Source organism: Atta cephalotes (assembly GCF_000143395.1).
Source record: "Atta cephalotes unplaced genomic scaffold scaffold00029, whole genome shotgun sequence".
Lineage (NCBI taxonomy): Eukaryota > Metazoa > Arthropoda > Insecta > Hymenoptera > Formicidae > Atta > Atta cephalotes.
In genome coordinates, this window is record NW_012130093.1 from 1,533,866 (window position 1) to 1,550,626 (window position 16,761).

Sequence of the window (16,761 nt, forward strand, 5' to 3'; positions counted from 1 at the left end):
ATATATATATATATATATATATATATATATATATGTTCCGAAATCATCGTTAATTTTCAATGTATTCACAGGGATGGTAAGTAAACAGCTTATAGATACTGAGCCGTCCCTGTTCAATCATGCCTGCGACCAATATTTCGTTCAAAACGTGCGTGTATCTCGCTCCTGTTCTAATCATGCTGTTTATGTCAGATGGCGACCCCCTTGCGCGACACTCGAAAAATTGATGATCGTTCCGCGTGCGAATCTTAAATTCGCTTCCCGATCTCGATCAATATGGATCATCTATCGATACTCGCGCTTAAGAGATCTTATCTCGAATATTCAGAGCGAATCATACCACTGTTTCAACACTATAGTTTGTCACGTAATGTTACGCGAGGACATTCAGTGCGCGAGAATTGAGTTTCCGAGATTTTCCGGTCTCGTTGCTGCTCGCAATACGAATTCTAATGGCTGCGAGAAGATATTTAAAGTTATACCAAGTTATACATGCACGTGTCTAATCGTATGCATCAGTCATCGGATTATGAGCATTGCTCGCTTCGAATAAATCTTAATTCCGACTAACGAATAAAGTTTAAATTATTACAACAAAGAGAGTCGTCATTATTACACACCGACTTGATGAGTGAGTCTTGTATACAAGGTAACATCAGCGTCACACAAACATATTAAATATAGTTGTTAAATATATATTTTCTAACAATTCAATGTATTTTTAAATGCAACAATTTTTCAAATATTTATTTTTTAAAGATTCAATCTGATGCAATAATTTTATTATAAAAGAATGGATTTGGAATAAAATTATTTTTAATTTTTATTCATAGAAGAAATTAATATGTCAATTCTAAGCAGAATCGTAAAATTCATAACTTGTTTTCGTAAAACTCGTAAGAACTTATAACCAGTATTCTAATTTTATGCGTATATATGCGTAAGATTATTCGTAAATATTTACGATTTCTTATTAATCTTATGGCTAGTAAAAAGCTGTCTGTAAAAATATCGTATGAGATATAAACACTTCAAAATTCTTATAAATCTCACGAGAATATGTTACGAACCTTACAATTTTGTTTAGAATTTAGGCATAAATGAAATAATAACAGGATTAATACGTATATATATCTTAAAAATATTATATATTTAGAAAATCTAAATATATAAGTATAATATATAATACATATATCTACACACACACACACACACACACACACACACACACACACACACACACACACACTATTTATTTTATTATATATATATATATATTATTATATATATATTTTATATATATATACATATTGTATACAAATATATATATATATATATATATATATATATACATATTGTATACAAAATTTTAATACATATTAAGCATATACATAAAGCATATACAAATAGATAGAAAAATATACAAATTTTACTTAAGCATCTTTTCAAGTTTTCATATATTTTACTGTTCCGATAACAATTACTTATGCATATGAGTATTTATTATGTATATACGGAAGCATTAATAATTAATTCTCGAAAATGATTTTAACATAACTTTATTATACTTATTATATTATATGGTTGAATTCATAAAAAATAATCTTTAATTTGATAAAAAAGAAATTTGAAAATTTAAGAAAATTTAAGAAAATATGGATAGCGGAGATATTTTATTAAACAAAAAATAAAGAAAATTTTTTTTATCTTTATAATTTTAAAGTACTCTTTTTATAATTTGGATATTATACTCTTTTGGATAAAGTACTCTTTTTATAATTTTATAATTTGGATATTATATCGACGCGATGTTACAGCCAATACAGGCCCGACATTCGGAAGTTGATATCTGACGTTGACCCAGTTATAGAATCGTTATAGAATACATAGGTTGTTTATAACTTTTATACTTATAATTTTTAATGTGTTATAATGTATTTAAAATATTTAGATGATTGTAAACGTACCACTCGTGTTCCATTCAGCTCGTTCGCCATTTATTTCACCTCTAAGACACCTCTCGACGTATGTCAAGGGATCAAGCCTGGCTGCTAGAACCTCGCGCAAGAGAGCAATATATGCTATGGCCAGGCGCAAGGTATCAATCTTTGACAGTCGCTTTTCGTAAGGAAAGGTTGGCACATGGACCCGAAGCTCGTCGAAAGCCGAGTTGATGCTGCTAAAAATTGCAATCACACTGACAATCCGCCCGCGCGTATCTTGTCAAAAATATAACATAAATATTTTATTGTATATATCCTAGCTATGTATATTGTACATATTTATGTATCTTAAAATAAAACATCACATTGTGAATTAATAATGCAAAACGTTCATATTATAATGAGTATATATAAGCAATACATTAAATAACATATTAAATTGTAAATCTTACTGTAATTATCATGTTACTAAATTATAATGAAATGTCAAATTATAAAAATTATTCTAATAATAGAATCATAAGATAGAACTCATAAATCAGATAATTCTTCGTTATGAAATCATTAATTTTTTTATTTTCAAATATAGTTCTGTTTTGAGTGTTGAATGCAAGGTAGTGCTCCTGCTAAAGGCTAAAAAAAATATATATTTTTATATTGTATATTTTTGTAATGCATTATTACTGGAACAATATGCCTGAAAGGTATTGTAGATTCAATGTTATTTTCTAAGGATTTCCTTTTGAACTTGATTAGTTTTAATGTTGTTTTGAGGGATGAAACTCAAAAATCGCAACTATACTGATTTAAGATAGTTATATCCTAAAATGCATTATTCAAGAATATCTTGAAATTTTCGTCTCAAATAATTTAGATATTAATACATATGCCTGTAAAAGATGAGCTCAAATTATCGTCCATTTCTAATATACATATAACCGATCAAACATCGTAAATTTTTCTATATCTACCATTGTAGTATAGCTATTTTTGCTGTGATGCGATATGAATTTTGTTTTGAATATAGCGAAATCATATTCAAAAAGTTAATGAAAAAAAGTTAAAAAGTCAAATAGTTAAATTCGTGAAGAAACTCATGTAATAACATCGCAAATATTTATTGCATGATATTAAATTTTGAGATTTTGAGTCAATAAAAAATCTGGATTTTAAACATTTTCTCGAGAATTGAGGATGTCTATTAGATATGGCAATGTTGCATTTTCGAGAACCGATAAGAAGATTGTCTTTCGCATTTTTGTCGTTTCTTCGTGAGAGCCGCTTTATACTTTTTTTTTGCTAAAATTGTACTTTTAATATATTTTTCTTTATAATACATGTGCGGACATTTTTTTCTTTTGTATAAATATCTTGACAAATAATTTGCCTATATTCATTTGCTTATAAAAATGCAAAAATGCCTATATTCATTTGCTTATAAAAATGCAACGTTACCACGATCGAATTTCTCTTATTTACTACGTGATATGGACGTTTTCTTTTTTTCTTAAATTAATTTATTCTTTGATTTAATATTATAAGTATATAAAATATACTTCGCTTATTATTTTTTTAAATTTTACATGGCGATATATTTACTTGAAATTTAGTCATGTTTGAGTCTGTCGTTGATTCGTATAATTGAGGTAAACTACCTTAAGAGTTCATAAAAAATTCCTAATTATGCTCTCATCGGAGATTCCTTGTTATGAATTTTAAGATATTGGGGGACTAATTGGATGTTCAGCCTCCCTTGGAAAGAAATGTTTTATATATAATTATATAAAATTATATAAAAATATATATAATTCTATATAAATGGACATATTTTATAATATAATTGCATATAGCTATACGTATGTAGAAAGGCGGTTTTCAGATTGATTTTTGGCATGACTCGGAAGTTTCGAGGACTTCTGGTAGTTTTCAGGTTGATCTGAAAGTCATATATGTTTATCGGTAGATTCAGGGACTATTCTGAAAACAATCGTTATTTTATTTCTTTGTATAACATCCTTAAAACTTCCAACAGATAACAATATTTTTATATTAAATGTATATAAATGTTATTATTTATAAAAAAAGCTATATATATGTTATATATGCTTATAAACAGTTTAGTTACAACATTAATTACTTGGGAATTTATATAAAGTAAATAATTAAATTCGTGAAGAAACTCATATAACAACATTGCAAATATTTATTGCATGATATTAAAGTTTGAGTCAATAAAAAATCTGAATTTTAAACATTTTCTCGAGAATTGAGGATGCTTATTAAATATGGTAATGTTACATTTTCGAGAATCGATAAGAAGATTGTCTTTTGCATTTTTGTCGTTTGTCGTAAATATACAGTCTCTTAGTACATTAAATTTATTAAGTTCCTATAACTTGTTCCGTTGAACATGTGCAAACATGTCCAAACTATATATTTATATTATATAAGATTTGGCAAGTAATTAGTCTCGTAACTAAACTGTATAAATATATACAATATATATAAAGTTTACCTTATAAATAACATTATTATTTACGATCATTTTAAAGACAATTCCTGAAATTATTACTAAACATATGTAGCTTTCAGAATTTAAAAACTACCTCGAAACCGATTCATGTTAAAATCGATCCGAAAACTGCTCTTCTATATACATATACTATTATAATCGAAAACAGTGTCACTTTAATATTAATAAATATTTAACTTATATTTCATATCTTTAAAGACGTATGTCATATATGTTAACATAATTGTATATTTAAACACATCTAATAGTAATATTCAATCTAAATATTATAAAATTAGTGCCTATCAATGTTAACTTAGTTGTATATGACGGCGGTTTGTTTTAACTCTTATTATAAAATTCTAATATGCAAAAATCATGATGTTCAAATCTAGTTCAAATAGTAATTTTCAGGTCTATACATATACATACAGTATACATACAGTAGAATGACAGTTTTCAGATCGTTTTCCAAGAGTACCGAAATGTCTAAACTTGATCTCAATAATTTTTTAAAACAGAATTTTATTAATACCAATTCTTCTTGTTTGCTAAAATTGCTAATCGATTGTATTCCTCAATCTATCATATACTGATGATAAAATTGTCGATTATGTTGAACGGCGAGATGAACGACATGATGATCAAATCTGAAGCATCGAATAACAGCTTCATTCAATGTATTTGAATAATATTTGAAAGGTCGAGAATATTAAAATTTCTGCTGATATGATAGTTTTCAAGTCTATATGTAGCAATGGAATGGCAGTTTTCAGATTGCTTATTTTTTTACAAAAAATGTTTTTATAAACCTGAAAACTATCGTTTCCAAAAAATTTTAATACTCTCAGCCTTTTAGAGATGATTCAAAAACATTATTATGCTCTCATTAGAGCTGCTCTCATTAGAGCTCTCTTTGCTTTAGATTTGATTATCAGCATATCGCATTATTCATTCAATGATCGACTTTAACATCAGTGTATGATAAACTGCGAAATAAAATTGATTGTTTAAACGAACAAGAAGAGTTCGTACGAGCAAAGTCTGATTTTGAAGAAATCATTTGCTTCTTAAAATAAACAAATCTCTATCAAAGTGATCAGCAAAGATTTTAATACTATCGGTCTGAAATATGCTATTTTGCATATCACAATATGTTGCTACATCATAGATCTAAAAACTATCGTTTTAGCAACAATTTTAATACCATCGATCAAGATTCAAATACAGTGAACGAAGCTGTAATTAGATTTGATTATCGCATTAGTCATTATCGTTAACAGAGTCAACGATTTTAATATCAGTATATGACAAACTACGGAATAAAATCGGAATCGATCGTTTAAGCGAACATAAGTAGTTCGTGTGACCAAAGCCTTATTTAAAGGAATTACAGGAATTGATTTTCTTTTAAGATGAACACATCTTTGTCAAAGTGATCGTACAAAAAATTAACAATTTTTGATCTTTTTGTCGAAAACTAAACAGTCTAAAATTGCGACATATAGAGAGAGAACTAAGTTTCAGCAAAAATTTTAATAATGATATTAAAATTTTTGCTAAAACGGTAATTTTAGATAATAATAGAACGGCAGTTTTTAGATCGTTAGTTTTTGATATAAAAAAAACTGAAGGGACAACTGAAAAAAATACTGTTTTAGGACATTCTAACATTTTTTTTTAAGAATTGTAAACCTAGTTTTAATTATCCCTTAGTCATCTATTATCATATTTTCTATTATCAAACTGCAGTTATTGGAACTTATAATTTTCTATTAAGATGTACGAAAGAGTGCAAGACCTGAAAACTGGTCTGTATATAATTTAATTTTTAACGAAATGATGCATTTCAGAATTTTTATATAAACATAGAATTTTATTCTTATGCTTCTATTTAATACTGCATTTTAGTAATAGTATATACGTTTAGTATATACGTTAGCAGATGCCATATTCTTTCATATATGATTATAGTAAATCAGTAAAATGAATTAATCGTTTCTTTTTATCATGAAAATGTATTGCCTGAAAGCTGCCTTTTTATTAAAATATAATTAAGTTAATTGGTAGTTTTAGTCTTGCGCCAAAATGTATATAATTTATTAGTTTCTTTTTTCTAGGGCACAAAAAAATTACTTATAAATGTTAAATGTAAAGCTTGAAAACGTTAAATAAAGATATACTGGTCGCTTTAGTTAAAAATGTTATTGACCTGAAAACTGCCGTTCTAAATAAATTTTAATATATCTTCAAAAACACTGATTTTTGTGATCGAAGAAGTTTTCGAAACTATTTATTATTTGTGGCACTATTATGCACGAAAATCATAAATTTGGAAAATAAACTGCTCTTCACATACACATATATTTATATATAATTACACAGGATCTTCAAAAAAATCTGGAAATGCTAAAGTATCTCAAAAACGAGATACTTTTTCTAGTGAAAAATATATAAAAGCAAAGTTATAGGGCTTCAAAAAAATCTATGTACTGATGATAAAAGATTGACATTGGGAGTCTGCGAGTCATGAAGGTCAAGTTGAATTTTTTAAATGGAACCCCCTATTTTTCATTGCATATTCTTATAGCACCTTGAGAGCTTTCTAAAACACATAATAAAATAATTTTTCATGAAGTACTTTTCGATTATAAGACTTGAAAATTACAGTAACGCCGGCATTAGTCATCCAAGGTCAATCTCTTATCATTAGTTAGATTTTTTTGAAATCTTACAACTTTGCTTTTATATATTTTTCGCTAGAGTTGATTATTTTTGAAATATTTTAGCATTTCCAGACTTTTTGAAAACCCTGTATGTAAATTTACATATAAAATTATATATAATTATATATCAAATTATATTTAATTTTATATAATTTTACATAATTATATATAAAATATTTTTTTCTGCGCACTTTTAAATTAAAATTCCTGTTAAAGATGGCGAACTAAAAAATTTTATTCCATGGAATTTGAAAGTTCATAAATAGCTCCTAACCTGAGCTATTCGTTTTTTTTTACAACTACTGATCTGTTATGTATCATTTTGAGTTTTTGCTAAGTAATTTTTATATACGCTGTTCCGAAATTATCGTTATTTCAAATATATTCTTGGGGATGGTAAGTAAACAGTTCATAAACCGAGCCATTCTTGTTTAATCATGCCTATTGCTGACATTTTTGTTCAAAACAGTATATATCTCGTTTTTGTTCTAATCATCGCTATGGTATCTCAGATGGCACGCCTTCTTGCGCGATACTCAAAAAGTTGATTATCGCACACACATTTCGTGTGTGAGAGTTCAGTTCGCTTCCCGATCAATACGGATCTATCGATATTCGTGCTCAATGCGTCTTATCCTGAATATTCAGAATGAATCACACGGAAGTTTCATCGCGTATTTCAATGCTGTATTTTATCCCGTACCGATCTACGCTGATTGCGAGAGCATTCAATGCACGAAAATTACATGAGTCTCCGACGAGATTCGCCGATCTCATTGCTGCCCGCAATACGAATTCTTTCTAACGGCTGCGAGAAATTATTTAAAGTCGTACCAAGTGCGAGTTACATGTGTACGTCTAACCGAGCGATCAATTCTCAGACCACGAGAATCGCCTATCGCCCATTTTGAACAAATCTTAATTCCTACTCGAAAATAAAGCTTAAATTATTATAACAACGAGATTGTCGTTATTTCACGTCGCCTTGATGAGCGAGCCTTTCATACAGAGTGATACCAGCGTCATAACACAAACATACACATAGTTTGCATTAAATGTAAATCTTCCTTTAAACTTTCTATTTTATTGGTAGTTTTATAAATAGTAAATGTTCAGAAATGGGGTCTCAGAACTAGTAGTTGTACAGTGAGAAAACTGTGTTGGAAAAAAATTAATACAATACTGTGATCTTAATTTTTTTGTTAGATAATTTACTTTAAATTGTAATAGAAAATAGAAAATACAGATTAGCTACAATTTTGTAGTAAATTTGTTTTGTCACATGCAAATACAAAAATTGTGACTCTGTGAAACGAACAAATAAATTTTATCAATAAAAAATAAAAAAATTTTTTGCAATGTTTTAAATAATTATATTAAGAGTAACTTGTTATACACTGGCTATAAAATTTAATTAAAATGTATTGCGTTATTGTAATGTTTTATAAAATAATATTCTTAATATTAAAAATACCTAACATTAATTTATAATAATGTTTTGTTTGTTTTATATAGTTTTTCACAGTCACTGTGAATACAATTTGTTTACTTTACATTAAACATAAAGAATAAATTGTTTTACAGTAATTATAGATATTTTCTATAATCTATAATTTGTAAAATATTCTGGTGTCTGCATGGTGCATGCATGACTTTTTCCTATAATACTTATTCTTGTTCTTCAGAATCATTTTTTCGTTATCAAATCATGATCAACTAGAAGTAATCGATTTTTTCCTTCATTTTCTGATTCATAGGTAATGACTGCTAAATAATGGCAAGTACGCAAGTACATTTTTGGCGTTTCCATCGTGGCCATGGAATGTAATTTTCAATATAATAATTTTCAATGGTATCTGTTTGTACCCCGTGATATCGTAAGGACTTTCCATAACCTTTTGTCGCCATTCCAAATATCTCTTCTGTGCAGGAAATTCTCTAACATCTTATCAATAGTTATCTCTATCGTTAACTATCGATAGTCAATGACAAGCTTATAGAAAAAAGCGCGGCTCTCTATCTCATTGATGATTGTCGCTAATTAACAACAGTGACAACCATCAATAAAACAGAATCCTGTGCATATCCTTGTTGACCTAGTTCGTATCGCTTAATTATGTCTAAAATATGATTGGAAGATTGGTCATATCATCTCTTCTGTTGGAGAGTGCTACGTTTAAGTCCGAAACACTTTTAACGAAATATTATCCTAGTCACGGAAAGAAAATACATCACTAATGTCAAAAACTAATTTACAATATTACTTCCTCACATCCCATAATACAAATTGTAAAAATATCCTTTAGAATTAATAAATGTAGAAACATGTAAAATGTTAGATGATTATTACTACTAATTTTGTTTACAACTTTTACAATTTGTAGTAACTATTATTTTATTTAGCTACAATAGTTTTATATTATAATTTCTTTGTAGAAGTTTGTTCTATAAGTTGTTGCAATAAATGTTCTACAAGGCATTTATAGACCTGTAAGTTAGAATATTGCTATCGATTATTATTATAATTTACATATATGCCATATATAATAAATACTTGCCATATATAATAAACAAACATACAACTTACTACGCAAAGTTCTATTAAATGTGATAGATTTTTAAGTTAATCGCTATTATTAGGTGTGAGAAAAAGTTCGTGGCGTTTTTTTAATGCCATCCAATGGGAAAAATGCCACGAACTTTTTCCCATACCTAATATATTTTCACAACAAATGCAATAAATTGCAACAAAATTATTTAAAATCACAAAATTTTTTAGGTTTTGTTAATATTGCAATATTTTATAGCCTGCAGTTTATCAATTGATTTAAAACATATTTCTTAAAACAACATTTTAGATTCATTGTTACGAATTATAATATCTCTGTATCTATTTGTACTATTATTTGTAGAAGAGTAGACACTCTCCAATTGTATCTGCTACATTTTTTCTGAGTGTGAAAAGATATGTATACAAAGTTTTAAGAAGGGTTTATAGTTTTTGTGGAAAAAATTTTATTTCAAAAAACGGATAAGACGGTTATTTTTTATTTGGTAAATGTATACTTTAGGTTACATTTCATCGATTTGAGTGTCTTTAGATATGTTGTAAGGGAAAGTATTCTGATTTTCTGCAAGAAGTAAGTGACGCCGGTTTAGGAGATATAATAAATTAACTTTCCATAATATGATAATGAATTTTACATATGCCGTACTAATCTTTTAAAGAATGTAAACAAAGTCAGAAAATCACGGAAAGTCACAGATATTTTGTAAATAGTTGACGTAGTTCTCGCAGTTCATCTTTCAATATGCTATTATACGAATTTCTAAGTCTTGTTAATGATAAGAATAAATGATAGATCGTTTCGCGTAATAAAGTATATGCGTGGAAGCGTATGTTTTTTATTTGACTCTTGTGGGAGTCGCATTTCCACCAAAAAATATAACCTGTTCACAATTAGACACATCAATATCGAGCAAAAATATCGATTATAAATATATTCAGATATTTAAAACTATCTATATTTATTCCGAATAAACATTATATTGAATAGACATTATATTGAATATATTGCACAATGAATAGATTAAAAAAAGACTCAATTTTTTTACTTAAACTTATGAATGAAGATCTGTATATATATATATATATATATATATATTCGACATTGATGTAGGAAAGACTCCATTTATTTATAGTCCCAATCGATATTATAAACAATAAATATAACTCCTTTATGTTTCAATAACTAATCACTCACTAGTCCTTAAATATTAATTCAAAAATCTAAAATAAAAACAAAAGTTAAGAAATATAATTGGAGGAAAATGTATTTAATGATCATTTTTTTTTATAAATTCACTACTAAGCGCTCTTGCATCTAATTGACATATTTCGTTGGATCTAAAAGTACAGACCAACCAAACAAATTCAAGAGTTCACGCTCAGTCAGGCTCAGTGTAGTACCGACTACTGAATACACTCAAAAGTATTCATAAAAATGGAGAGTGAATATAAATAATAAAAAAATATTTAGTCAATATTTTATTCATAATTTTTTATTCAATATTTTTATATTGAGCAAAAAATATTAAATATTCGATATTATCGAATAATGAATAAACATCCCTAGACTCCATATTTAAGTGTATGCAAAGAGAAATGAAGTCCACTCCATCTCTCTTCCTTGTCTAGGAACATACGATTTGTCACATACAAAAATAAAATTGTTTTATTTGTTTTTGAAATAGAATTTTTCCCACAAAAACGACAAATTCTCTCGTAAAACATGATATAAATGTCTTTTTACAACTATTTTTATTATTGAAGAAAAAAAAGGTAAAATGTATATTACGACGACCTCATTATTTCAATAATATGTTGTCAAGGTCATGATCCTGAGTCACCTCCAATAAATTTTAACCGTCGCTCGTTATTCATTTAGAAGTTATTAACAACAAAAGTTTAAAAAATAATGACATTTTTCTGCTATATGAAAAATTCTTTTGTTTTAAAATTTTATGACTTTCCACGCAAAGCGATTCTCGTCAAACTTTCCCCTTGCCAAGGGGCGCGTGACTTTCCACGCAAAGTGATATTCATTCGCCTTATCTATCTTCCTGCTTCAGGGATGCACGATTTTCACGCGAAGCGACTTTTACCTCATCTCCTTCTCTGTTTTAGAGGCGCATGATTTCCATGCGCGGAAACGACTTTCACTCCACCTTCCCTCCCTTGCTTCAGGGGCGCAACACTTCCACGCGGAGCGATTTTCACTCCACCTTCCTCTCCCTGCTTCAGGTAGGCACGACTTTCACCCCATCTCCTTTCCCTGTTTCAATATTATTTCTTAAACATTTTTGTTAATAACTTCCTAACAAATAACGAGCACAGTTATAATTTATTAATAGTGACTCAGGATCAAGATCATTGAAATCGATGAAGTCGTCGGTAATGCAGTTTTACCGAAAAAAATTCCGGTTTTTGAAGGAGCACTACTTCTGAACATTTATCTCTTAGCATTGTTCGTTTTCATAATTCGACAAGTGATATTACATTTTCTTTATTACTAGCTATAAAGCTTTTGTATTTAAAAAATGTCTAGGTGACACTCTAGTTGTAAAAATGTAAGTTTTTACTTTTGTTCAATTTTAATATAAGTTTCACATATATTATATTATGTTAGCAGAATGACTCCCACGTAGCACAACAGCGCAAATTTGCAAAGCGTTTTGGCAGCGCTCTTGTGACTGCAAGAATCTCAAAACTGTTATCAGTTACGCACTTTCATTGCATGAGAATTTGACAGATTTTAAGTCACACTGAAATATAAAAAAATAATTATGCGTGTAAAAAGCGCTTTAAAAATGTTTGCACTTCAGAAGCGATTTAGAAGCACCTTTTTAGCGCAGAAACATCGATTTTGCAGTATTATTTAAGAAAATTTGATAATAAAATTAATAAAAAATTTGTTGAAAATTTTTTAAAATATCTAAATTTACAAATACGAAAGCCTCGGCTAGTTTCGGAGATACGTATATAATATATAATAATTATAATATCACATACACTTTGATGGAATAATTTTACTAAAATTATTACACATTTTGGAATACTTTTTAACAAAATTTTAGTATTTCAGAAAAATTTCAGCAAATTTTCAACAATTTCGAAATGTTTCAAAACGTGGAATAATTTCAGGAATAATTTTTGCAATAATTCTTTTACTAGATCGCGCGCGCGCGCACGCACGCACGCACACATATTATGCAAAATTATGTACAGAGTGAGCCATTAGAATAGACAAAATTATATTTGAAATTTCCGCCATATTAAAATTCACCTGTAGCTGCTACTTTGCATTGAAGGCAGACGCGTGAATGAAACATTTCTGACTTCAAGATAGTCAAGTCGATTATGAAGGAGTATAAGCGAAGGGCAGCGATCATTGAAAGTTTGTGTGCCGGAAGGATATCAAGAAATATAATAATGTTTTTTGAATATTCGAAATCAACGACCTATGATGTTGCCAAGAGATAAGCAGCTTCAGAAGAATTCGAGGAAGGTTCTCTGGCAAAGAAGAAACATGCGAAGGAAAAAACAACAACGACTCCGGAATTCGTCCAAAGAACTCAAGAGCTCATTTTGGAAGAGACTTCGATTAGGAAATTGACGGCCGTTTTGAAAGAGAACTATTTGAACGTTCTTCAGATTGTTGAAGAAGATTTGAGGTATACATCGTACGTCTTTAAATATCTCTCAAATTTATGGGCGCTGAATTACTCCCACAACAGCGTTTTCACTTATATTATGTGTGTATGATATTCATAATCGACTTGATCATTTTGAAGTTAAAAATGTTTCATTTGCGCATTTGTCTACTTCAATGCAAAGTAGCAACTACAGGTGAATTCTGATATGGCAGAAATTTCAAAGGACCTCGCACAAACCTTATGAAAATTGGATTTCGATGGAATTGGCTAAAATTTGATATGTTGTAGATTTTGTTGTCCTGATAAAAAGTCTTCACAGGCAGGATCCTTTATAATGAACCGTTTGATCTCTACGATGTTACTTTTTGAAACTGCTTAATATCGCAATATCTCATTACTCAGTACCCAAGTGCCATGGTGACTTTCCTACCGTCATTATTTACACTTTATATGTATATTTTTAAATAAAAAAACAAAAGATATTGACTCGAGATCGATAATCTGATTTTAGACATTAAGTCCGTATTGCTTTATGTCTATGATGTGGAAGTTTGAACACATGTTGCGCACGAAGAAACACTGCGCTTTGTATATATAATATTAGGTCTGTATTTTATTGCTACACTCTCTGAATTGGTGTATATGAGGCAATTAATTGAAGTAAAATAAACACATTTGTTTCATTTCAATTTATTGCATCAATTCAGAAAATACCGCAATAAAAAACACAGTTTCAGTAGGTCGTCACAACATGTTGCTTCATTTCAGGGAATACTCGACTTGCACACAGCGAATCTTTGTGCACGTTCCGGGATCGTGTCTGAACTTTTGCGATTTATTCATGCCAATTAAAGGATTAACAACTTTCCATTTTTCCATTTAATTATGTTTTGCTTTTCACTGAGAACAAAAGTTTTTAACTATATTTTTAAGGTTACCAGAATAGTTTTGTTTCATTAAGAATTCACTTTTTGATCACATGTGATTATTTACACACATTTCAAACTAATTTTTTAAGTTTTAACAAAGTTCAATACTTAAGTAACTTACAAGGGAAATTTTATAACTGTCCGGAACCGACTTAATTCTCCATGAAATATATTGTAAAACACGAAAATCTAAGAAGCAGCTTTTTTATACATGCACTAATTCATGTTTAGGGGGTAAAACACATCTTTGAAAAAAAACGATATTTTTCTTTCGAACCGAATATTATCGGAAATATAAAAGATAGAAAAAAGTTTTTTAAACAGAAGTTGTACGGTTTCAAGGGTACTTCAAAGTTGTAAAAAAAAAATTTTTTTTATTTTTTTGTTTAACAAAATACTCTCACCACCCGTAATTTTCTTAAATTTTCAATTTTTATTTACCAAATTAAAGATTATTTTTTTACAAATTCAGCCATGTAATAAAAAGTTACATTACGACATATCATTTTCGAGAATTAATTATTAACGTTATCCATGCTCATATATGTAATTATCATTAGAATAATAAAATATAAAAGATTTAAGTAAAATTTGTATAATTTTTTACACGTGTGTGCATTTAGACTTTGTAAATATATATTTTAAGATATATATATATATATATATATACAGTACCGGTCAAAAGTTTAGACTCACCTCTATATTTATGTGTTTTATATCAATAATCAACATTTTTAGCATCAAATGTTAGTTAAAAATTTCCGGTGTAAAGCAAAACGGTCGATGAATTAAAAATTACCATAAAAATAATTGAATTATATAACTTTATTTATATTTTAGACTCTTCAAAATAGCCTCCTTTAGCCCGCAAAACAGCTGTACATATTTTTGGCATCCTTTCTATCAATTTCTTCAAAGTCAGAGTGGAAATTTCAGTCCAAGATACTTGCAGGAACTTCCACAGTTGGTTTTGATTCATTAGTCTCATTTTTCTATCCAATTCATCCCACAACAGTTCAATTGGGTTTAGAACAGGTGATTGAGGGGGCCAATTCATGCATTTTAACTCTTTTTTCTTTTCTTTGTTGTTAATATAGTTTCTGCACAATTTTGATGTATGTTAGGATCATTATCCTATTGGAAAACAAAAAACCACGACCAGCTATTTTCTTTCCAGACGGAAAAGCATGGAATTTTAAAATACTGTGATATTGCCGTTGATCCATAATCCCTTCGATTTTTATGAGATCGCTAACTTTTTCTCCAGCAAAACATCCCCAAACCATAATCGAACCACCTCCATATTTCACGATGGTACCACACAGTGCTCTTTCATACGTTCGCCGATCTGGCGACGAATGCACTTCCTATGTTTTTTCCCAAAAAGTTCGAATTTTGATTCGTGAATAATACTTTTTCCCATTGATTAATCGACCAGGTTTTATGTTTCTTTGCCCATTGCAATCTTTTGACCTTATTTTGTTTACGTAGCAGTGGTTTTCTAGCAGCCACACATCCTTTTAATCCATGATCACGAAGTCGACGTTGGATAGTCGTTACAGATACAAGCTTCTCTCTGGTAGCATTTAGTTCTTCGCGAATTTCTGGTGCAGTACGAAGTCGCGAACGCTTACTTTGAATACAGATGAACTTATCTTCACTTTTTGAGGTTACTTTGGGTTTTCCAGAATGATGGCGGCTAGTGTTTAACCCGGTTTCTTGCTTTCTTCTTAACGTCCTCACAACTGCAGTCTGAGAAACCTTAGTTTTCGACGATATTTGTCGTGTAGAATATCCTTCTTTATGTAGTGCTGCAATTACGGCACGTGTTTCTACGTTTAATTCTTTTTTTTGACCCATTCTGTGTACTATAAACGGAAGAAATAGTAATATATAATAAATAACTCTTATAATTCTATGGTTTTTATTTTTATAAAATATGTTTTCAATTGTAAATTTCCACTAGAAATATAACTGAGCTAATTAAATTTAAACAAAGAGAATAAAGGATAATTGATAATAATAACACATTGAGAACACTGAGTAGTAACGCAGCCAGACTAAAACGACGCGCATAATGTATAATGTAAACAATCTTTTCGAAATAGTGTAAACGTGAACAAGTGGATGTTAAATAGCATGTATCAACAATTTGATTGATATTCAAATGTTCCAATACCATCAAATTCAATGTTTCAATTGAGATTCAATGTTTCAATACTGTTAAAGTCAATGTTATTTACAAAAATATATCATTTCAAACGCTGAGTCTAAATTTTTGACCGGTATTGTATATGTGTACACATATGCACACACACACACACACACACACACACACACACACACACACACACACACACACACACACACACACACACACACACACACACACACACACACACACACACACACACACACACACACACACACACACA

The 16,761-nt window shown here is 29.1% G+C and overlaps 1 protein-coding gene across 1 annotated transcript in view; it reads right to left on the reverse strand.

Moving 5' to 3' along the window:
* Nucleotides 1–16,186, reverse strand: part of LOC105620812 (transposable element Tc3 transposase) — a 25,580-nt gene extending 9,394 nt beyond the window's left edge. Inside the window, exons 1-3 of the mRNA XM_012202295.1 lie at nt 15,740–16,186; nt 15,531–15,693; nt 1,968–2,219 (exon numbers count right to left, since the gene is read on the reverse strand). Of these exons, the coding sequence (XP_012057685.1) occupies nt 1,968–2,219; nt 15,531–15,693; nt 15,740–16,186 (862 nt within the window). The remainder of the gene's footprint in view (nt 1–1,967; nt 2,220–15,530; nt 15,694–15,739) is intronic.
* Nucleotides 16,187–16,761: the final 575 nt, after the last annotated feature.